Source organism: Balaenoptera musculus, chromosome 1, assembly GCF_009873245.2.
Source record: "Balaenoptera musculus isolate JJ_BM4_2016_0621 chromosome 1, mBalMus1.pri.v3, whole genome shotgun sequence".
In the NCBI taxonomy this organism is placed as follows: Eukaryota; Metazoa; Chordata; class Mammalia; order Artiodactyla; family Balaenopteridae; genus Balaenoptera; species Balaenoptera musculus.
The window spans coordinates 133,878,266-133,900,976 of NC_045785.1; the positions used below are offsets into that span (position 1 = coordinate 133,878,266).

Here is a 22,711-nt window from a genome sequence, read left to right on the forward strand (position 1 = left end):
CTTTTCTTTTTTAATCATTTTTAGATATTACCAGGTTTTCTGCTTAGAGATCATTTCTAACCATAGGGGGAAACATCATATCTGGCTCCCACCCCTTTTCTCCTGGTAACCACTGGCCAGCCCTTACTTACTGACTTTTAAAAGATCTACTTGTTATCCCAGTAAATTCCACTGGCTGTAATTTTTTTAATTATTATTTTTTTAAAAGCCTTGTAGTTCTTTCTTTCTTTGAGTTTTGCTTATCCTTAAAACAAGTTACCTTCCCAAAGTAAAAAGCATCTTAGGCTAGATTAGGGGCTAGTTAATAATGCTGATTTTTTTGTATCTTACCACCTGAGTTCTCCATCAGGGAAAGGAAAAAAAAAAATGTTAGTAATAACAAGTGTGAGCTAGTTTTTTTTCATACTTTTGAAACTGTGACCACCAGCCCTGCTGCCATACAGATCCCCGCCCCACCCCCAAAGCAGGAGATTAAAGGGAAGCCTTACTTGATGCTGTTGTTGCATATGCTTTTACCTAAATTTCCCCCCAGGGCAGTGGTCTTCACTCTGCATCCTTGGGCAGCTCGTTTCGGCCCAGCAGTGCTGCTCACAGCCCTGTGGAGCTATGCTGTAACAGCAAGGAATAGCATCTAACCCTCAGCCCTTGTATGTCCTCTCTGAACCTGACCATGACTATCCTTACCATGCTTTTCCCCAAGTAAAACACTCCCTGGGTAGGAAAGCTCTTTTTGGCTTTGGGGATTGTTCCTCACATGCTTTTTTTTCCTTTTTTTTGATATCATAGATGTAGGTAAAGACTGTCCTTCTCAGCGTTAACTTGTTTTCTAAAAAATGGCAACTTCATGTAGGAAAGGTTCTAGGATGATTTACCTAGCTGCTGAAGCTAAGATTAGGATTTCTCTCCTAGTCTTTGTGAGACTGATATTTTGATGGGATGATTTTTATTTTTGTTTAATTTAGATGAGCCTACTTTTCTCTAGATTGCCATTTTTTCCCTCTTTTTTCTCTTGGTTTTTTTTGTGTATTCAACAGCCTTTGGTTCCAAAATATTGGTTCTAAGCCTTTTTTTTTTTTTTTTCCCCCCAAGATTCAAAAGTAAAATGAAAGCAGTCTCCTTATTGGGTAGCTTTCCTGGAGTACCTCTGAGCTGGAATGAGTCTAGGAGCTTGTGTTCTCTGTTTGTTTTCATGTGTTATGTTTCTGGCATCCCCCTTTGGCCACATCTCCCTTCCCATATTCAAATAACTCCTTGGTCTGAGCTTTTGGCTGCTTCTCCCCCTCTTGCTGTTGCATCCTCACTTTGTTGGTGACTATAAACTGCCACCATGTATTGTTTCAGTTTTGAGCACCATGTGAATTCTTTCCAAATGTGACTGATGTGACCCCTTCAGGGTCTAAGAACCCATAGATCACATGCACTTCTCCTCTGTGAAATGAAACCTCTGGTGCTTCTTTCTTTGCCACCTAATCCCCATGTTTTAGTTTTGACCCAAAGTACTTAATACAGCAAGGCAGCTTGACACCTCTGTTTCATAGTCCGAGGTAACACATGGTGTCATTTTTACATGATGTCCTAGGGTCCCAAGGGATGATTAATAACAAATCTTGCTATGCTGAAAGGAAAAAAGAGAGAAAATAAACACAGACCCATTGGGCTCAGGGGAAGCTGGCCTGACTAGGGTGCAGAAAGAGGCAGAGACGTTCCATTTGTCTGGGAAGCATCATGTGTACTGCTGTTTGATAGAAAGCATTAGAACAGTCATTCAGTAGAATATTACGGTGTAGTTGCCTGCGTGGAGCCAGAATAAAGCCATGATTCGTGTGTTGTAGGAAAAACGGATCGTGTCGCTGGATTCGGCCAACACCAGACTGATGAGTGCGCTGACCCAAGTGAAGGAGCGGTACAGCATGCAGGTCCGCAATGGCATCTCCCCCACCAACCCCACCAAGCTTTCCATCACGGAGAATGGTGAATTCAAAAACAGCAGCTGCTGACGGGCTTTGTGAATAGACAGACTGTGGGAGGAGACAGAAGGAAATGCCCCCGCTCTCCTATCCCCAGCCCTCTCCCCAGCCACACCAGGTTTACAGAATGTTGCTACTTCAGAACAGCAGGGTGGCGAGCAACTCTCCAATGAAGAAAGGAACCTTGTCTTTCAGGGCATAAGGCTAAGACTTCCAAGGTCGACGCTCCCCCCCCCACCCCGCCCCCCCGCACCCCACGCCCCCCATCCCTGTGTACATAGGGAACTTAGTTCTGGGCCATGTACAGAAAATACCACTGTAATATACCCAAAGGAAGTTAATAATGTAGATTACCTTTTTAATTATTGCTATTTTTATTATTGTTGTCCTCTTGTTGAAAGCACTGCAGTTGTTAGAGGAGGCAAAGTAGGAGCTACATGTGAATGAGAGATGAGCCTGGCGGCTCAGCTGGTAGAGACCACGTGTCTGTCTGATAGAGCACACAGACCGCAGTAGGACATTGTCAGAATAAATTTTTCAGGGATTCCTCTGCCAGTTTAAAAACCCCACTCCGGTTCCCTTGTCCTTTAGGAAAACATGCAAATACCGAGATCCAAACACAACAGTTTATCCCATTGATCAACCAAGACTGGTTCTGGATGGACAGCTATCTGATTTGGGGATACACTGTTCCAGAGGACACAGATAAGAGCTGTTGTATCAAAGCTGGACTTCAGGAGTGATTTCTGTTGAACTCCTGTTGATGTTTATTTCCTTCTGTCTGTAGCAGACGGGAATTTTCCATTTTAGATAGGGGGCTTTTTTTTTTTACCCCAGTTGTAATAAAGGGTGTTCTTTTTCCTCTTTAGAGTTTACAAAACTATAAATATTTGTGTCTCTATAAACCATCTGCATCTTCACACCCACTTGCCCTTTCCTCCCCCATGGTGGGAGCAGTCAACACCAACAGGGTTTACTCTCCCCTGGAGAGGTTATTCAAATATGCTGTCCATAAGCCATCCGAAATAAACACCCTTTCTTCCATACAGAAAAGGGCTAACCATACCATACCATGGCAGGAAGCTCTGAATATTTCCTATCAAAAAATTTTTTTCTATTTGTAAGTTATAATTTTGGTTTGGGATAAAGATTTTACCCGGTGTACTAGCAGATCTCTGGGCAGGGTAATTTTATCTCAATTTTTAACTTTTAAATTGCTTCTTCCTCTAATCCCCTCAGTAAAATTTAGAAAAGAAATCCAAATCTGAAGCATTGCTCTCTTAAAAGTCATGATTACTCTTAATGAAAAATAAAATACTAAAAGTGGGAGGACAGCACATTCCAGCTGTTATTCCCATGCTCTTTGTAGATTTGGCAATAATAACCCAGTTTCACTAGCTGTCATCGTTGGCTTTATTGTAGGACAGATTTATTGTAGGACAGAAACAGTCATGGAAGCTAAGTTACTTCCTTTTTTCCAGAGGTGTGAAATGTCATCTTGAATGCAACCTTGATTATCAGAAGTATGGAATGTTACAAGTTAAACAGACATTATATTTACAAGTATATATACACATATACTCACACATATGTACATATAACTGCACAAATAGGAAAAGTTCCTGCCTTCTATGCTGTTGGATATAATGTTTAAAGGGGTTAGAATCTCTTTAAGCAAGATCTAAGCAATTGTTTATATTGAGAAAGCAAAAACATCTCTCAAGTAAGTTAATGATGTTTATTTGAAATTATAAACTTTAAGGAATTTTTTTTTAAGAAGGAAAAGGAGAAAGGAGGGGGGAAAAAAACCACCTGAGGAAGCCATAGACCTGGAGTGAGTGTCTCCACATAACAGAATACTTATAAGGAGACGAGAGAATATTTATTGTGTCCCCTTTTGGGTGAAGCCCCGACAGAGACGCCAAGCCTCCATTTCCACCGCACCCCCAGGCTTGCATTCTGACCTCTTAAGCACTGCCCTCAGGTGGGTCTTCGTGTTGGGCCTTGCATCTCGGCAACCTCACCATGGTCCCCAGCCCACAACCTTTTCAAACATTTCCCCTTCGTAACACTCCTGTCTCTGCCAGTCAGAGATCTAAATCAGGAGCTGCCCAGTGTGCTCATCTGATCTGCAGACTTCATGCCCACACGTATTGGCATTTGTGTATTTTCTTGACCCGTGATCATTATTTTACAAATTCTTCTCTCTTCCCTCCAAGCTGAGGGCACACTGTGGCCAAATGACTTATTTTAATAGGAAAGAAACATTACCAATTCTGAAGCAGTGCTTCGTGTTTGGGGAGAGGGTATGTAAACATAGGTCTGTTCTTGTTTGTGGCTATTTTCAGCTCTAGCCATTCTTTATAAAAGTCTTCAGAAAACCTGGTAAAAGAATGGTCAGTTTCAGTGGCCTTAAGTATGTAACATGGGTGATGTCTTACATTGAGGTTTGGAAGCTCTCAGGTGGTGATTACGGATGACAGAGGACTGATAAACTATATTGGAGGGTTGGGGGACACAAAATCAAAAATATGTTTTTGATGGATGCAGTACATCTTGTCGGCATTATGGGAGCTTATTAGAGGGCTGCCTGCTTTGGAAGATTAGATGCCCAAAATGTTTGGATAGCTTATGCAGCCCTCTATTATCAGGTTATCTTGAATGAAGAGAAAAGAGTAAACAAATAATAAAATTAGAGGTAAGCTAGGAGTTCAGTGTAGTTGCCAGATGTTAAAGTTTAGATTATCCTTTGAACCTATTCCTGTCCGAATATTTTTCTGAGTATTTCTTTAGAGAATGCTGCAGTCTATAGAACTTATTCTGAAAGATTTTTTTTTTAAGTATGGAAAAAGTCAGCAACAGCTGATAATTTTTATGGAGGTATTGCTTAATTGGCTTTTCTTCAGCCCAGATAAGTGCATACCTCTCTTGCTGGGAGGAGGTGTATGGTTGAAGAGAAGTGGGTGGATTATGATAGCATGTCTTGCACTCCTTCTAACACCCAACACATCACCACATGGTGGGGTGCAGCATAGACCAAGGCTGAATGGAATTTGGAATTCCGGTGAAGTGCTTGCAAAATGCTTGTCCAGATGACAACCAGATTTGGCCATTAACAAGGACAATGTTGGTAGGATTTAGGAAAAGAGCTTTATATTTCCCTTTTATTTTCACTGGAGCAATAAGCTTTCTGAGCCAAAGCAGCAAAAAGGAGTAACATTTCCTTCAAGTCATCACATTACCTGAGTCTCTGCAATACAAGCCATGAAGGAGGGGAGATTATAACTAGGTAACAATGACAAACACTTGAGCACTTACTATGATCCAGGCACTATCACCAAGATACTGTTGGGGTCCAGGGCAGTCTGTTGTAAGGGAAATGTGGTAAAATGAGGTAATCATGCTGCTGTAACGTTGCCTTTTCACTTGGCATTGAGTTGGTCAGAATTAGCTTTCTCTAGTCTGCTTCTACCTTTACCTTTCCCTGTAATGGTGTTGCACAGTGAAAGAAAAAGTAGGATTTCCTGTCTACGACTGCTGTATGCCCTTGAGAATTAACTTGACTTTAAAAGTAAAGCTTTTTAGATCTTAGTCTATTTATGGATCTATAGCTCTACCGACCCTCGTTTCTCACTCTGTCCTCAGAAGTACACTGGGTTGAGAGCAGTTCTTTTTTGGAAGCCCCAGAGCAAGACAGTTGCCATCAAGTGAGTTTGATTACAATTTGTTCTGCCTTCCATCTAGGTTTAGTTCCAGTTACGTCCAGTTTGGTCTTTCTGAGAAGGCTGGTTGTGGGACTGAACTTTGGGAAGGAACCCTCCTTGGGATTTACCTAAGGCCCATGTGACCCTGACTAGAGTTGACACCAGACTAGGCTTGTCACTGGGCCTGACTCAGCAGCTCTGGAGTCCACACCATACCTTCCCTGTGTTTTCACCTTTGGGAGGGTCACCTTCTACAGATTATGGAAAACCAAAAGGGCTTTCTTCTCCATTCCCCTTCCCTTTTTCAAGTCTGATAGTGAAGTCTCCTGCTCGCTTCAACAGTAAATAGTTGCCTTCCCACCCCTTACCTGAGGGCCAAGAATTTGGGATACTTTGTTTTTATCAATATGTCAATGGAAAGGACCTATTTTGCTAGTTTTTTTAAAAGCAAGATATGTTGGGGTGTTGAATTTTTAAATAGAATCTCTTTTTGTGTTTGAGTGATTGTTATTAGTTCTAGAAGCATTCTGTCATGACCCAGTTATGAATGCTCTTGAGTTTAGGAAGGACAAAAGTGATGAAATTTGCATGAGATAGAATAAATATCTTATGAGGAGTGAAAGAACCTGAGGAAGATACATGATCCAAAAGGGGACTAATGCACAGCAGCCTTCTCCATAGCCCAACGGTTCAAGGAAACAGGAGGATTTATATCCTTTGCCCAATCTCGAAATACATAGATACATAGAAAGGCCGTTTCTGTAGACAACATGTGGGTACCCACACAAAACACACAATTCCTAGGGCTTCCTTTTTCTGAATGTTAATCCATCTTATAGAGCAGTGATTCCCAAACTTCCTTGAGATTTTTTAGATTTTATGCTCTCCTTTGTTAGATTTTATGACAGTGGTTCTTTCCTCTTTAAAATGTACCATATGTGTTATATGTATATATAAGTTAAAATGACTTGAAATTTGGCTTGACATTGTCTCAAGAACCCTAGATATCATTATTGATACCTTGGGGAGTCACAGAAAGAAAGTTGAATATCACTGATGTGACAGTAGGATACAGAAAGAATAGCTTTGGTTCCTGATCAGTTAATCCTCAGGTGTTTGAGGAACCAACCCAGCAAGGCTTGGCGATGAGCCACCCAAGGAAAGCCAGGTGGTCGTTTGTGTCCAGATTTCAGCATGCATTTTAATTTCCTATTCAGTTCTTATTTTTCAGTGCCCTTGTTTTTCCCTAGGAAATGTTTTAGTTTGGGATTTAAAACCAGATATATCTGTTGTAGAAAGATTTCCACAGAAGCTGTGTTTTAGGGGCCTCGATCATCTGTGTGGGGCTACAAATATTTAAGAATAACTGTCATATTTATGTCACTTCTAAACTCCCAAGGGAAAATTTTCAATTCCCAGTTCACCAAAAGGTGAAATACTAATTGACCACTATCCTGCAGAAAATTTGAAATAAATAGTACAGGTTAAATTTTGACTGGTGCTTAGACATTTCCTAGTTAACACTAAAATTAACTCAAAGCAGACAGCAGCCCATTAACCTGAATCACACCTGTGAGGAACTTCTAAATTTGATTTTGTTTTTCATCTCCAGGGCCTTAATAAGAGTGTGTTAATGCACATGACTATTTTACAATGATAGCTCTAAATAATTTATTTTTTATTTCAAGAAAGAGAAATACACATTAGAAAAAAAAAACCCAAGATTTTATTTTATTTTTAAAGCCATATTTTTGTGCTAGTGGCACTTAGATTGTTCCATATGTGAGATCCATATCTGCATTTCATTACCTGGGTTTGTTCTAAAAGAAGATTTATTTTTGTTCTGTGAATAATTTTTGACGGTTCTTGTACATGTACAGATATAGATACGTTTGAGGTCTTTTATTGATATTCCTACAAAGAATACAAATAAACTTTAACTTTAAACATTTCAGACTAAAGTTGCTACTGTATTTGACATATTACTGTTTGACTTCTAGCATGTTATCTGGGTGATTAGGACACTTGGAGAAAAACCAGAAATAAAATGTACGCAGGAACATTATTCTGAAGGTATATTTTAACATTAAGAACAATGCGTCTTAGAATTTCCCAATTTACAGGTAAAAAGTATTTAGCTGTAGGACAAAGAGCTAGCATTAACACATATCGTATTGTAATAACACCCTCAGAGAGCTCCTCATTCTGGAGAGTTGGAAATCTCTTTACTAGCTTGTGACTGGTGAAGAAAATGTCCTCCACTTTATTGAAAGTATGGCCCCACTCAGCTCTCCAGACCAGTACTATCCTCTCTTAATTCCCCAACAGATTAATGTGGTTTGTTTCAGGATTTTTGTTGTCTAGTTGGGGTTTTTTGTTCTTGTTTGCTTGTAATTCTCGAGGTTATTTCCAAATACCCCCATCTTCTGCTTACCTTCATTCTTTAAAACCCCAGGATGCAGGTCTCATAAGTAGTTTTCTTACAAGGCTAAGTATAGGTCTGAAATACCACCAGTTAGCCTCTTCACATATCTAGTGACTTCTACTCCTGTTTTACTATGAATTAAAAAACTAAAATTCACTCAAAATCCAGAGAAAATTGTGTGAGGAGACTCCAGGTCACAGTAGACGTGTGCTATTTTTTGTTTACTTCACAGCCAACCCATTTCAATCTGAATTGCTCATGACCTAATGTAAGCTTTAAGACTTCTTGGATCTGAAACATCAAAAAGAGAGAAACTGTTGTTGATGCTATCTTGTGACCTCCTAGTCATCTGAGCCCTTAACTGTCCACCCATCTACCCTTTATGTCCAGCCATACCCTGTATTTTTCTTAGCCTCCCTGCAGCTACCTGCTTTTTGTCGTTAGCACCTTCACCAATAGGAAAGCACAGAAATCAAGTTTGTTAGGTCACCACCATCACCCCCAGCACACAAAAAAAGTTTAATGACAAAGGAGACTAAAACGAATGACAATCAGGGATTCTCAGTCGTGACTGTTCATCAGAATCACTTGGGATCTTGAAAAAATAAGAGTAGAGATGCCCCTTTAGACCCACCATTGAACAATTAAATAGAATCTCTCTAAGGACTGGGCCAGGATTTTTTTTTTAACCTTCCCCACGGGATTCTAAGTTCAGATAGGGTTAACAGCCACTACTCCATATCTCTCTCTTGAGCAATGCGTGAGTGTCTGTTACAATGTTTTCTCTGCTCCCATCCATGGAACTGGGATAAGTTGGCTATAGGTGTTTTGTTTGCCTCCTATTTCAAATTTTATCAGTAAATGCTACTAAAGCTGATAATATACTCTACCTTGTCCCCACCAATTCCATCCTTTATATCTGTGAGGTAGAAATTCTCTCCATTAATATGAGATAGCTATATTCCAACAAAAGTGACCAGAAGCCGGAATTCCCCATCTTGACCCCAATTTTCCCATTATTGGTTTTAATTTAAAATAAAAGGTAGATGCTTTCTGGTTTGGTAACCCTCCCCTGCCAAAAAAAACAAAAAACAAAACGGTTCTTGACTTTTGTAGACTTAATACTCAGCACTGCAGTCTTATTTCTTGAACTTTTACTAAAAAATTTATCAGATGCCAAATTGCATCATTTGCACCTGTTCTTCAACAGCAAAATGCAGCAAAAGCTCTCCAGTTCCCTCCCCGCTACCTGGCAGGCATTTGTGCATGCATGCACATGGGCACGCACACACACACACACACACACACACAAAACTGTTCTTCCTAGAGACTTCAGTTTGTGAGATTTTAGAATGAATTGCCTGGGTGCTCTTTGGTCTATGAGTAAATTGCAGTAAGCTACCAGACTAATGCCAATCAGTTTCCTTGTCTGTAAAATTATGGTTTTGGCTATATGGCCTATGAGGAACTCTCTAGCTCTGACATCTTATGATTATTATCTGATATCACTAAAAAATGTGCCTTTAGGTCATATTCAAAAATCAGCTTGAGGCTTTTGTCACAATTATTTAGGAATAATTCTTCCTCTTCACAATCTCTCATCTCACAATACTTTAAAAAAACAAGAGGAAAAAAAAAGCCTGGAACAAATGTATATTCAGAATAATAATTTGATAATAACAATAGCTAAGATTTATTGAGCACTGCCTATGTGCCAGACAATTTGCTAAGCACTTTTTATGGAATATTTCATTTTGTCATAATACCAGCCATATGAGTTAGGTACTGTTGTTCCTAATTCATGAGGAAACTGAGGCTCAGAAAGATTAAGTTACTTGCTCAAGGTCACACAACTAATAAGCTCAAAGCCAAGACCCAAATTTAGGTCCTTCTGACTATACTGTATTGACTTTTTTTAAGAGCTCAGGAAAAATGGAGAGAGTAAGAAAAGATCTGAGCACATGAACCAACCTGTCACCATGAGCCAGGATGGTGACAACGGGAACAGATGAGCTAACTTTCCAAAGCTTTTTCTCTTCCTGTATTGGCTTCGACAGGATTGCTTTGCATTGTCAAGTCACCTGACTGATCAAAATTAGAGGACAGAGAAGTCTCACCTCACTCAAAAATTGGTCTTTCATGTTTTCTGGGTTCATCAGAACTGGGATGAGAAAATCTGCTTTCAGGATTCCAAAGAGTTGCCCTGAAAAAGAAAGTACTACCTGGCTCAGGGGAAATTATCTCGTAGCCATTTGAAAACTTCAAGTTCTTGGCAGTCAGGAGTGCCCCCTGGACACCGTAGATGCTACATGGTGATTTAGGATTTCAAAAAGAAAGAAGAAAGAGACTGCTGGACAGAAACATGCTCAGCCACAACCAGCTAGTAGCTGACAGGAAAGAGCCTCATGAGTGGAGTAACCACTGCTCTCCTCCCATATCCTGGCCACCCTCAGGCAATTATTTTCTTTTCTGTCTCCTCAGTATTTTCCTTCTTCCTTTTTTTTTCTTTTCTTTTTTTTTTTTTTTTGGCATGCCACGCAGCTTGCAGAATCTTAGGTCCCCAACCAGGGATCGATCCCTGGACTGCCAGGGAATTCTTGCTTCTTCCTTTTAATAAATCTGTTGAGTAAATATCCCACACCATGCTGGAAATATTCACCTCTCCCCTGGACCCACATGTGTAAAGGCCAGCTGTACCCCAGAAAACTCTCAAGTTCTCTGAGCCTATAAACAGGCTCAGCCTTCGGCCATGAACGCTGTAATCACAGGAACTACAGCCTCATAATAGGACTACTCTGTATCTGTACAGCATTTTATAGTTTATAAAGTACCTTTGCATAATTATCTCATTGGGTACTTGAAACAACCCTGTGATGTAGGCAGGGTCGTTTTTACTACGTCCCTTTTGCATATGAGAAAGAGGAGATTCTGAAGTAAGGAAACATGCCCCCCGAGCTTTCACAATCGCCAGGGAGCTAACCAACTCTAGGATCCTCATCCTTGTTCCCTTCCCATTTCAGGCTGTCTTTCACAAAAAGGTCTTGAGCGCCCTACGCTAAGAGGTGGCTGTCCAGATATAAATGCCTGGTCGTTAAGAGTGGGAACTTGGTAACCAGAAGCAGTTACCTGGTTTTGGTGTTGGAGTGTTTTCTTTAGCATCTGGGTGATTAGATGAGCTCAAATGTTGGGCCTGAGTGGCAGTAGCTGCATCTGTCATATCGGTGCCACTCCTTTCACTGGTCACAGCTACAAGAGGGGAAAATAAACGAGTTATTGCAAATACAGCCAGGAGCAAGGTGGTCTGAGATTGGTGACCGCCCCTGAGCTAGAAGACAGGCACGGGCAGCCACCGTCCTGCAGAAACCAGCCGGGGTGGGACGCTCAGTCCCTGCCAATCCTTCACTCACCTCCGTAGGCTCATGTACCCAGTAGCTACATCATCATCTCTCATAAAGTGTCTATGATACCGGGATTTGTGGGGCTTAGCAATATTATAAGATACCTCCTCAGGACCGAGTGTTTATTTTCAGTAGTTCCTACCCCAAGAGGCCCAGTGCCCTTATGTAGTCTGCCAGCTACACAGGGCCCCCACCATGGCACCCAGGAACCCCCAACCTCTCCATCAAGGGGTAGCACCTCAAACTCAAAGTACGTATTCCAAAACCAAGCTCAGCCTCCCCCAGCAGCCTCCCCACCCCCTTTATGGTGCCCGTCTACTGAGGCTCTCCAGCTGCTCCCTTACTCCCTCTCACTTGCTGTCACGTTCAGTCACCAAAGTCCTGTCAGTGCCTTGCAGATGTCTTTTTTTTTTTCAAATATGGAATATTTGAACCATATTGTTCTTGTGGTATATTACTGTAAAATATTTAAGCAAAAGTATCCCCTCCCCTGACCCAGGGACAACCACTATTAATAGTTTGCTATAGAACATCCTTCACACACTTGAATTTTTAATTTGAATGCGTAAAGATCTACCTTATTCTCTTTAAAGGCTGCATAGTATTTCACTGAATGTACCATAACTTAATCAATCTGCTTTCAATGGACATTAGATTGCCTCCAGTTTTTCACTGTAATAAACAATGCTGCAACAAACAACCTGTGTGTGGAGGACACGTATATATGTGTATGTGCACCTTGTACTATTATTTCCTTAATAAATCTCCAAGGGTAGAATTTCTGTATGAAAGAGTATGCACATTTTGGAACTAACAGGCATTGCAATGGTAGCACCAGTTTACTGTGCTACCCAGTGTCTGACAGTGCTGATTTTCTCACATTCTTATCAGCATTATCACCCCAGATCTTTGCCAAACTGCTAAGTTAAAACAAAGAACTTTTTATTGCATCTTGCTTTTAATTTGCATTGCTATGATTCAGTGAACAAAGCTGAGCACTTTTTAAAATGTGTTTGTATTTATATTTCTTCAATTAATGTCACCTGCAAATGATGTAAAATCAGTTCCCCTCAAGTCCCTCCTTGCTCCACTGCTCCAGATCTGGCCTCGGTTCCACTCTCCCGGACTGTGCAAGTCTTTCCCCACACATACACTTCCTGTGTCTCCTCTCCAAAATGCCCTCTTCTTACTCCACCCAAAGCATTGTACTTTTCTTCAGTGAAATGAATAAGTTTGTAAAATCCAGAAGCACAGAAGGGGGGAAACACTCATATTCTTGTTGCCTGAATTTAACCATTGTTAACATTTTCACACGTTTCTTTCCAATCTTTTTTTCCCAAGTATAGGTTGATGTTTCCTTTCAACATTATTGTGACTGTGTTATATGTATAATGTTGAATCATCTGTTTTCCTTTAGCATCCTGATACAGGCATTGCCCCACGTCATTAAAACCACCTTGCTTCTATTGACTACAGAGCTGACCATTTTGCTCACTTGCTAAAAACCTCTGATGGCTGTGCTGACTGCAGGATCCAGTCCTTCAGAATTTGGCCTCAGTCTACCTCTTTCCCCTCATCACTTGCCGCTTCCTTCCCAAATATGTGACCGACACTCCAGTCACATCAGACTGCTTGTCTTTCCCAAACCACACATTTCCACATCTACCTATCTTTGCCCATGCTGTTCCCTCTGCCAGGAAGAACCTTCTAGCCTTTGCTGCCTGATGAAATCCTCCATTACCTTTTGTCCAATTACCACCACCTTTGCAGGCAGAATAAATGAGTCGTTTTCTTGCCAAGGCTCTTGGTTCACCCTTCTGCGGCAGCACTAATTAAACCGTCCTGGTTGTCTCTATTAGCCCGTATTAGAGTAAGCTCTTTTAAAAACAGGAAACGGGTCCTGCTCATCTTGGTATCCACTGCCTTGTTCAAAACAGGTACTCAGGAAATGATTGTTGAATTAAATCATCTACCAGTGTGCAAAACACTATTCTAGGCCTGGGAAAGATATAAAGAGGCATAAAACATAAAACAGCCCCTGCCCTGTGAGATTTCACAATCTTAATAATTCATAATTGTGATCATTCATAATCATTTATAATTAATAAAATGAGACTGAGGCCAACCTTGTCTATTGAATAAGGTAAGGACAGATGGGAGACTGAATCACTAAACATTTCACTACTGAATTGAGACTAGAATAGTAATAACTACCATTCATTGATGCCAGGCACTGAAAGATACCTCTTGACATCTGGTGTTTTTGTTCACTTTAAAAATGAGAAAAATGAAGTTCGGAGAGGTTAGGATGTTTGCCTAAGACCACACAGTAAGTAGAAGACCCAGCATTCCAACCCTTGACTGAAAGACTCCTCTAGCCAAAGATAGGTTTTTCTGCCCTAGATCGCCCCACCCTAAATTATTACCTAGGGGGAGGATGAGGGGGGTGAACTGGCTCTAGGATCCCCCATGGAGTGATCTGGAATGCACCCAGGGCCGGGAGATGTGGCCCAGCACATACCCTCACCCCCTCAACCTCCCTGACTTGTGGCCGGGGCATGGAAACTAGGGCTTGGTCTCCCCAAAGGAAGACCCAGACGCCAGGGCGGTGTCCCCAACCCCCAGCGACGCGAGTGGGCGGGCACCTGTCTCAGGCTCTGGCCGGCTGCCAGCGGTCTCCGGGCGTGCGGCCTGGCTCGGAGCTACCCCCTCCCGGCGCGCCGTTGTTCTCTGGGGCCCAGCCGAGCTCCCTGAGCCGAAAGGCTCCGAGGTGCTTTCTCCCGTCCCCAGAAGCTCGGCGCTGCGGGACCGGCTGGACGTGGCAGACCCGGGGGGCGCCGCTACCCACGGGTGAGCCGAGGCCCCGCGGGTGGAGCCGGGCGAGGGGCCCGCTGCGTCCTCCCGCGGCGTCCCGGGCCCGCCCTGGGTCACGGGGTCCTCCGGGGGCGCGGGGACAGGAGCAGGGCTCGAGGCGGAGGCCAGAGGGGTCTCGGTCACTTCCTGGGGGACAGAGGGGCTCCCCAGGAGCGCGGGGCTCGAGGCGGGGGTCGGCGCGGAGGCCGGGGGAACGGGGCTGAAGGACATGTTCTGGGCGGTGACCGGCGGGGTCGAGGGCCCACCGTCGGGGACCGGGCCGTACCCAGGGATCTCGAGGTGGGTCGGAGGGCTGGGCGCCGCCGTCCCTTGGGTCTGTGGCGCCGCAGGGCCGGTGGAGGCGGAAGCGCGAGGGGCGCGGGGGCGGGGGCCGAGCTCGGCGGGCTCCGGGCTGACTAGCTGCGCGAGCCGCGCCGCCGCAGCCGGACCCTGCGCGGGGCCGGCGCTGGTCCCTACGCCAGAGAGAAGGTTTCTGTGGGGCCCGCTGCGCCGAGCGGCCGGAGTGGGGGAGGTGGGGGGGTGGTGTTGTGGGGGGAGGTGGTGCGGGGCGGGGACCGCGGTGCGCGGGGCTCCAGGACCCTGCAGCGGCCGGGCGGTTCTTCCGCGCATGGCCCTGCACACCCATCGCAGACAGGGCTAAGCACGGAGGGCCTCCTGACCCCGCCAGGTGCGGCCTGGGCCAGGTGAGACCTCGATGGGAAGCAGAAGACAGGCTCTTCCTCCGCTTCTCAACCTCATCTGTTGCCTCCAGGGGGAGGGCCGCGTTCCTTAGCAGCTCACAGGGCCCCCACCCCTGCAGGACCGGGGCCTCCCCGCTCAGCGGTACGCACCCCCGACCCACTCCACTCCCTCTGCAAGTTAACTTCAAAATCACCTCCTCCAGGAAATCCTCGTTTAATTACAGGAGCGGGGACAATCCCCTTCTCTGTGTCCCCACCATGCCTGTGACTACACAGGCAACACTGCCTGTCAGGAACCCTCTTCCCAGCTGGCTGTCAGCTCCTTTGGAACAGGCCCTGCCTTTTCCTTGTGTCCCTGGAATTAATAAAGCTCTGTGCGACTATGAGCAAGCCCCCTAACTTCTCTGTGTCCTCAAAAAGGCAATAATACCGTTGTCAGATGTAGGAATCTGTAAAGATTCCAGGAGAACAGTGATTTTTACCCTCAATTATCCTAGTTTGCTTCAGACCTCATGGGAAGCAAAATGAGGCAATAGCTGTGAAGATGTTTCAGGAATTTAAAGATGCTGAAGCAACACTATCACTGTCATTCCCAGCCATGTCCCCACAACTCATCTCTCATCTTCTCTCCTCCCAGAAAAGCCCCAAATTGAAAGGGATTTGTCTGGCCCTCTATTGCGCTTCCCTCTCTGGATGCTGAACCTCAGAGGCCTCTCTGATGATCTTTCGTCAGAAGCACTGCTCAGCTGGGCAGTGAGGGGGTCTTCCCATCTCTCTCCCAGGCCAGGCCCTCATCGCCTCACCTGAGAGACTGCACAACCTCTCTTGGGTCCCCTGGCCTGGGAGCTGCAAGTCCAGTGGTCCAGTTCAAGGAAGGAGGTTGATGATGACCTAGTCCTCCTCCTCCAAACTGGCCCAGCAGAGTGGGGGGCCCAGGGAAATCCCTCTCCATAAGTGGCCCATGGTCGCCACCCCGTTGGTTCACCTCTTTCCTGGCCCCTCCCTGGCCCTTTGGGGAGGATCCCATGGGACCCACCCTGTGCTGCTACATCCAGGCCACCCTCTCCACTTCCCAGGCCCTGGAGACCCCAGAATCCAGCCAAGAACAGGCTCAAAGCACCCATAGAGAGCAGAAAACAGGGGAGGGTACTTGGCCTGGGTGTTGTCCCCATGGTCACTTCTGAGGAGGGTGTGTAGGAGAGCTGAGGGAGGGCTGCTGACTCCCGGTGTCCCGTGGTGGGGTCTGCAAGAAAACACCACCGGTGAGTGTGAGGGCAGGGCTGATGAGGGGGGACACAGCGCCCGCAGGTCTGCCACGCGCGACACGCCGGTGAGAGGTCCCACCAGACACTGATGACCAGCCTCCCGTCACAGGAGCCAAACTCAGGAGGGCACCTGTCACAGGACAGGTATGTTCACAATCTTTATTTCTCACAACAAGGGAGGAACCATTGTTCCCATTTTACAGGTAAGGATCATGATTCTCATCAAATCCAGAATACAAAAAGAAACAGCCAAGAATAGGCAAATCCACAGAGACAGAAAGTAGATTAGTGGTTGTCAGGGCTGAGGGTGTGAGAGAATGGGGGGGTCACTGCTAAAGGGTAAGGAGTTTCTTATTGGGGGTGATACAAATGTCTTAAAATTAGTAGTGTTGATTGGACCACCTGGGTATGTACTAAATCTCACTATACTGGCCACCTCAAAAGAGGGAATTTTAAAGGTACATGAATTATATCTCAATAAGGCTGATACAAACAAGAAGGAAAGAAAGAAGGAAGGGAGGAAAGAGAAGGGAGATGGAAATGACAAGGCAGGATGAAGTCTGTTGCTGAGGAGACGTTTCACACGCAAGATCCAGAATAACCAGGTGGGCCTCTGGTTCCCATGTGACTGTGGTGACAACAACAGTGTCAGTAGCTAGTATCTTTTGGGTGCTTACTCTGTGCCAGGGTCTCTACTAGGTCCCTTATATCTATTCTCATTCATTCTTCAAAGCCATCTTATGAGATGCATCATCAATACCATTTTGTTTTTTCCAGATGAGGGAAATGAGGCTCAGAGATGCCGCCCACCTTATTTCTAGCAAGTGATAGTCTGATTCCACAGCCCACACTTTTCACCTCTTTATTGCTCAATAAGTAATTGCTGTTGCTAATTGCTGATGCCCTGAGGCTAGATGGGGTGCGTTCCATTCTTTAAAGATGCCCCAGAATTAAATTAAAACCTGTTCCAGAACTCCGCTCCCCTCGGAATCTAGAAATACTTCCTTAGGTGTATCCTCACCGCCTCCGGCTGCCAAGAAAACCCATTTCCCATCCCAGCCTAGCCTTGGTGGGTCAAGGGGTAGCGGGGACGACTGTCACGCACCATCGAAGCAGATGAAGGGTTTCAGGGAAGAGCAGGCCACTGCAGAAATTCTGGGGGAGAAGCTCCAGTAGCTGCAGAGACCCGCACACAGTCCTGCCCCAAACTCAGGCACCTGCAGCCAGGTCTGGACGCTGGCACCCGCATCGCTGGACCATCTCAGAGACCCAGAGGCCGCACTGAAGTAGAGGCCAACCCAGGCCTCAGTCTTACTCGTGATGGATTTCAAGGCCTCCTTGTCTGTCTCCTCAGTCACTGTCTGCGGGTCAGCCAGGTCTGTGTGGTGTCTGCGGCAGTACCGCACAGCTGCCAGCCACTTCCTTTCTTGGTCAAATCGCTTGAAGTTCAGATTGCTGATCTGAACCTCAGCTGCGGGCAAAGAATGTAGAGACCACAGGCTTGAGGTCCGGGATCTCTGCCTGCTCAGCGCTCATCGCCCCCAGGACAGAGCCCTGGTTTGGGCCCTGCCCTTGTTCCCCATCCTCAGGTGTTAGGTTTGCTCAAACCCACAAGTTTATAGGCAAACTAAATACCAGACTGGGAGAATGAATGAGCTATCATAGCAGCAGCTGGGGGAAAGACCATTCATTAGGAAAGGCAGGGGTTAAGAACTCTCCTCTTGGCTGTATGGCCTTACAAGTCAAGTCTAAGCCTCAATTTCTCCATCTGTACAACAGGGATAGTAATAGTACCTAAATGTATTTCGTTTAAAGGATTAAATGAAACCACGTATACAAATGATTTACCACAGCGTGTGCAAATATTAAACACTCAATTAAATGGTAGGGTTAAACTTTGCGGGGAGGTGATGAGGGAGATGGGATGATCCTGGTCTGGATTCAGCCTCATTTGTGGTTTCCAGGGTCTGTGCCTGCCGCACGGGCTCTCAGGAGGCTCCCGGCTGAGGTAGGATAGAGGGAGTGTGTGATAGTCTCAGGCTTACACCATCAGGAGAGCCAGGGACAAGAGGTGAGCCTGGCGAGGGGCACACCGGCTGGTCAGTGGCCCTGACTTCTGGTGGAGCTCAGACCAAGACTCAGCCTCTCACAGCCTCTACCTCCAGCCCCCGCCTGCCCTGCCCCTGGCCAGGCCTGTCTCATCTGCAGCACACAAGCATCTGTGATTCTAAACAAGGGAAGTTTGGAAAGGAGGTGCTTTGGCACCACCTGAGGGATTGATGCCAGAGACCTGTTAAAGGAAACACCTCTGTTTGCAAAATTGGGAATCACATCCTCAGAGTCAAATAGGGCCTCCCAAACTCTCTGACACATGCCTGCTCACCGAAGCCCCGTCGAGATTTGCCTATTTCCCTCATGTTCCCTATCTAAACTGGTCTTTTAAAGCTACCCTTTTTTAAGCACCTAGTCCTCGCCAGCCCTGAGCTTTGCGTGTCGCACACGTCATCTTTTAAAATCCTCACTATAATCCTGAGACGCAGATGTTATTAACCTCGTTTACGGAGGAGAAAAGGGAGACTCGGGGAGGTGATGACTTGCCCAAACTCATGCCTTATTAAGTGGCAAGACGAAATTCAAGTGCAGGTCTGCCCTCCTCGGAAGCCTGTGCTATCTTCACTCCACAGCGCCATGTTCCACAACAAGCAGAAAACCGACTTTAAAAGCAGGCTGAGGAGTGAATTTCCTTTGAAATGTCTCTAACCAGACACCAAGAAACGCTTTGTAAAATATCAGGGCAGTAATATCCCCCTCAGCAGGTGGATGAGCCTGGACTGTGGAGAGGTGCTGCCCTTGCCCCCCACCCGCAAGCCGCTAAGGGTAGGGGCACCAGAAGACTGGGATGCAGCCTGGACTGGTTGGAGACCTTCCCCCAACCCCCCCCCCACCCGGGGCCAGCTGAATAACAAAAGCATTGAGCCTCTGCTTGGGTGTCAGCCTGGGGGCCGCAAAGCCAGGGGATCCCTGGGCCAGGCAGGGGTGGGGGAAGCCAGCTGGCCCAGGTGGACAAGTGCAAGGGAAGGCGGAGCCCTGGAGCCCTGGGTGTGCACCTGGCTTTGGAGAGGTGGTCAGGCTGAGAGCCGGTTCCAGGAGGGTGTGGGGCTCCAGGGCAGGATCTGTGAAACGGGCCACATGTTATGGGGCGGGAGTGCGGCTGCCCAGCGTGCTCTGCGGGCACCGGGAACCGCCAAGTTGAAGCCAGGAGAAACGTAGCTCCAGGGTAGAGAGGCTCCTTTGTTCCTATCTACGTGTATTCCATAAATAGATATATACATTGAGCACCCGTTGTGTGACAGACACTATGGTAGGCCCTGGAAAAATAACAGGTATAAGACAAGCAAGATCTTTGTTCTTGAGGAGAATATGAGAAGGAGCCAGCCTTGCAAAGAGGTAGGAAGGAATACCCCAGTCAGAGCTAAGGTGGGAAGGGGCCACATGTGTTTGAGGAGTGGAAAGCAGCCAGTGTGGCCAGGGAGAGAAATAGGAGATGAGGCCAAGGGTCTCAAGCAGGGCTGGGTTGGCTACAAAAAGGAAGTGATTCTAAGTGCTAAGGGAACCTACTGAATGTGTTTAAGCAAAGTGCTCTGATTTACATTTTTAAGAGTTCACTCTGTACAGAACAGACGGGAGGGGGCCGTGCAGACGCCACGGAGAGCTGTGCCGGTGTGTGGACCTGCAGAGCTGGAGAGAAGTGGGTGCAGTTAGGACGCGTCTGGGTGGAGTCCAAAGACTCCAGGGGGAGTGAGGGAGAGCCCCACACACACAGCCCTTCCTTCAAGCGGACTCCCACTCCCACCCCGGCACACTCACCACTCCTGGAAAAATCTCTTTTCTGGCTTGAGAATTGCAAGATCAAACCTAGGCTACCCTGGGCTACATTTCAAGGCCCCATGACGGGCATGGTGTGCAGAGAACTGGGGACACGTCGGGTTGGTCCCCCATACCCCTATTTGAGGAGTTGGGGTGTGCCTTGGCTGACTGAGAGAAAAGCAGACACTGGCACTGTTTATCAGGAACATGCTGTCTATAACCATCCCCCGTGTGATCTCAGCACCTGTAAGACAAGGGTCAGTGGCATGGGCTGCCTGGGCAGAGAGGAGCCAGCCAGGGGGCAAGGATGGCGGGCCGTTCCCCAACAGCCGGCACCACGTGCACTGAGTAAATGGTTTTTCTGCAGAGGGGCACCCACCTACCTCCCCAAAGCAGGGGTTCTCCCAGAGAGTGGCTGTGCCACATTCCCCCAGCCCTGCGAGACAAAGCCACCCTGCGCTTAATGAGGAGAGAGACCTTGGACTCTGCTCTGGTTTCTGCACAGACGCAAATGGATCCCCAACCTGACTTTCCCATTTTCCTCCCTTTCTTTTTCCTCTTTCCCCAGATCCTTAATTGGCAGAAGGAGGGGACATAGTGGAACATTTCAGATTTTACTTTTTGACTACCCTGATTTACACCCGTTTCTCTGATGGAGCCTTTGGAATGAGGGACAGAAGAGATAGAAACTAAGGCAGCAGAGAAGAATGTAGCAAAAAGCTGTTAAGCTGATAGTTACCCTCTGAAAGGCTTGAGCCAGACCCATGCTCGCTCACTCTCTCTCTCTCTCTCATTTACTGTTGAGAAGCAAAACCCTAGGACGAAGACCAGGCCCAGAATATGACTCTGAACACACCGTAGTAGCAGATGAAGGGCTTCTGAGCAGTGCACGAGGCGGCCCCCAGGCTGGGGAAAATGGCTATTGAATACAGAGTGGCACAGAGACCCTCCTCGAAGAACGGCGGCGAGCTCCACCCTGGCACGCTGAAGGTGGAGCCGCTGGACCATCTGAGGCCCCCGAGGCGCACGTCGAAGAAGAGGCCGATCCAGGCCGCGGGGCTGCTGGTAAGGGAAGAGAGGGTCTTGATGTTGCTCCAGTCGCCCCGTGCTCTGCAGCTCGGCCAGGTCTGTGTGGCGCTGCCGGCAGTACTCCAGGGCCTCAGGCCAGCTCAGCTCCTCTTCCACCCTCCAGAAGGTCTTGCTGTCACTGCTCAGCTGCAGGGCTGGGGCGGGAGAGATTGTCATCGTGTGGCTGCCCGTACCGTACCCTACTCCCAAATCCAGGGTGTTCGGCCACACCACAGGCAGCCTCCCCAGCCTCTCCTAACCCACTCCACCCCTCCCCTCCCGCCCTCCACTTGCACAGCACCACAGCTCTGCTTCCGGGCCTCTGCACAAGCTGCTCTCTTGGCCTGAAAGACTGGCCATCCTCACCTGCTCCCTCGATCCCCCATTCTCCCGTTTCTCATCTCCCCCTTCCCTCTGCCCCATCCTGGGCAGGCTCCCTTCCTATGAGCAACAATGTACCTTTGTTAATGCTTAGCAACAGTAGAAAGTGTTTACTGAGCACTCACCAGGTGCGATTAGCTCACTGAATCCTTTCCAACAGCTAACTCCCTAGGATAAACGTCACCATGACTGTTTTACAAATTAAAAAACCAAGTCACTGAGAGTTAAGTTACTTAGCCAAGGCCACCCAGTGGGAAGGGGTAGAACCAGGGCCCAGGGACCATGGGTGGGGCTCCCAGGGCAAGGCCCTTAGACAGAGCATGGTTTTGCCCTGATGTAGGTGTCACAGGCTCATAACTGGGGCTGCACATTAGAATCACCTGGGGAACTTTTCCAATACACCAATGCCCAGGATGCCCAACAGCAAGGATCTGAATCTCTTGCTGGGACTAGCATTAGAATTTGTTTAAAGTCCCTGGGGAAAAGGACCTTTTGGCTTGTCTGTCTCCACCACCAGCTCCAGGCAGCTTGGGAGCAAAGAACCAGCCTTATTCATCATTATATTCCCAGTGCCCAGCACATCAGAGGGGCTGGGTGTATTGAAAATGAATGAATGAGTGAATGAATGAGCACAAACTTCTCCCGGGGACCGACCCGAACCCCAAGAACTCAATGTTCACTTCCTTCCTTCCTGACTCCATCCCCTTGTGGAGGTGCCAGCAAATGAGGGCTGGTTAAGGACTGTTCTGCTCAGGGTCTTGGGGTGGGAGAGGGGGCGTCCTAGTCCTTAAGGAGCCAGCCTCAAGCCAGAGCCCTAGGAGAGCAAAATGAGACTGAAAAACCGGGCATACAGAGGGGCAAGGATGTGCACAATGGGGGAGGACACGGGAAAGGCCTGATGAGGTGCCTGCCAAAAAGAATGATGCTTCTCACACCCACCAGAGGCCAAGAAGATGCTGCCTGTCGTTGACAGAAGTTGGAGGATCCCTGGGCAGGAGAAAAGGAATAGAAAGAAATTACTTTCTTGTGACGTGTGATTCACTTTGATATTTGTTTATCCTATTCTGTTTATTTTTTTAAAA

At 46.6% G+C, this 22,711-nt stretch overlaps 1 protein-coding gene and 1 long non-coding RNA gene across 6 annotated transcripts in view; one reads left to right on the plus strand and one right to left on the minus strand.

Annotated features, from left to right (window-relative positions):
* RASAL2 (RAS protein activator like 2) overlaps positions 1-2,205 on the plus strand; it is a 387,777-nt gene extending 385,572 nt beyond the window's left edge. For all 5 annotated transcript variants that reach the window (XM_036849962.1, XM_036849970.1, XM_036849980.1 and 2 more), the window contains one exon: positions 1,833-2,205. In XM_036849962.1, coding sequence (XP_036705857.1) covers positions 1,833-1,997 — 165 coding nt within the window. In that variant the 3' untranslated portion in view covers positions 1,998-2,205. The remainder of the gene's footprint in view (positions 1-1,832) is intronic.
* Positions 2,206-4,143: 1,938 nt separating this feature from the next.
* Positions 4,144-12,252, minus strand: LOC118894173. Its single transcript, XR_005019663.1, has 2 exons — positions 11,223-12,252; positions 4,144-10,299 (listed from the first exon to the last, which is right to left on the minus strand). It is a non-coding gene; the product is annotated as an uncharacterized LOC118894173 (long non-coding RNA).
* Positions 12,253-22,711: the final 10,459 nt, after the last annotated feature.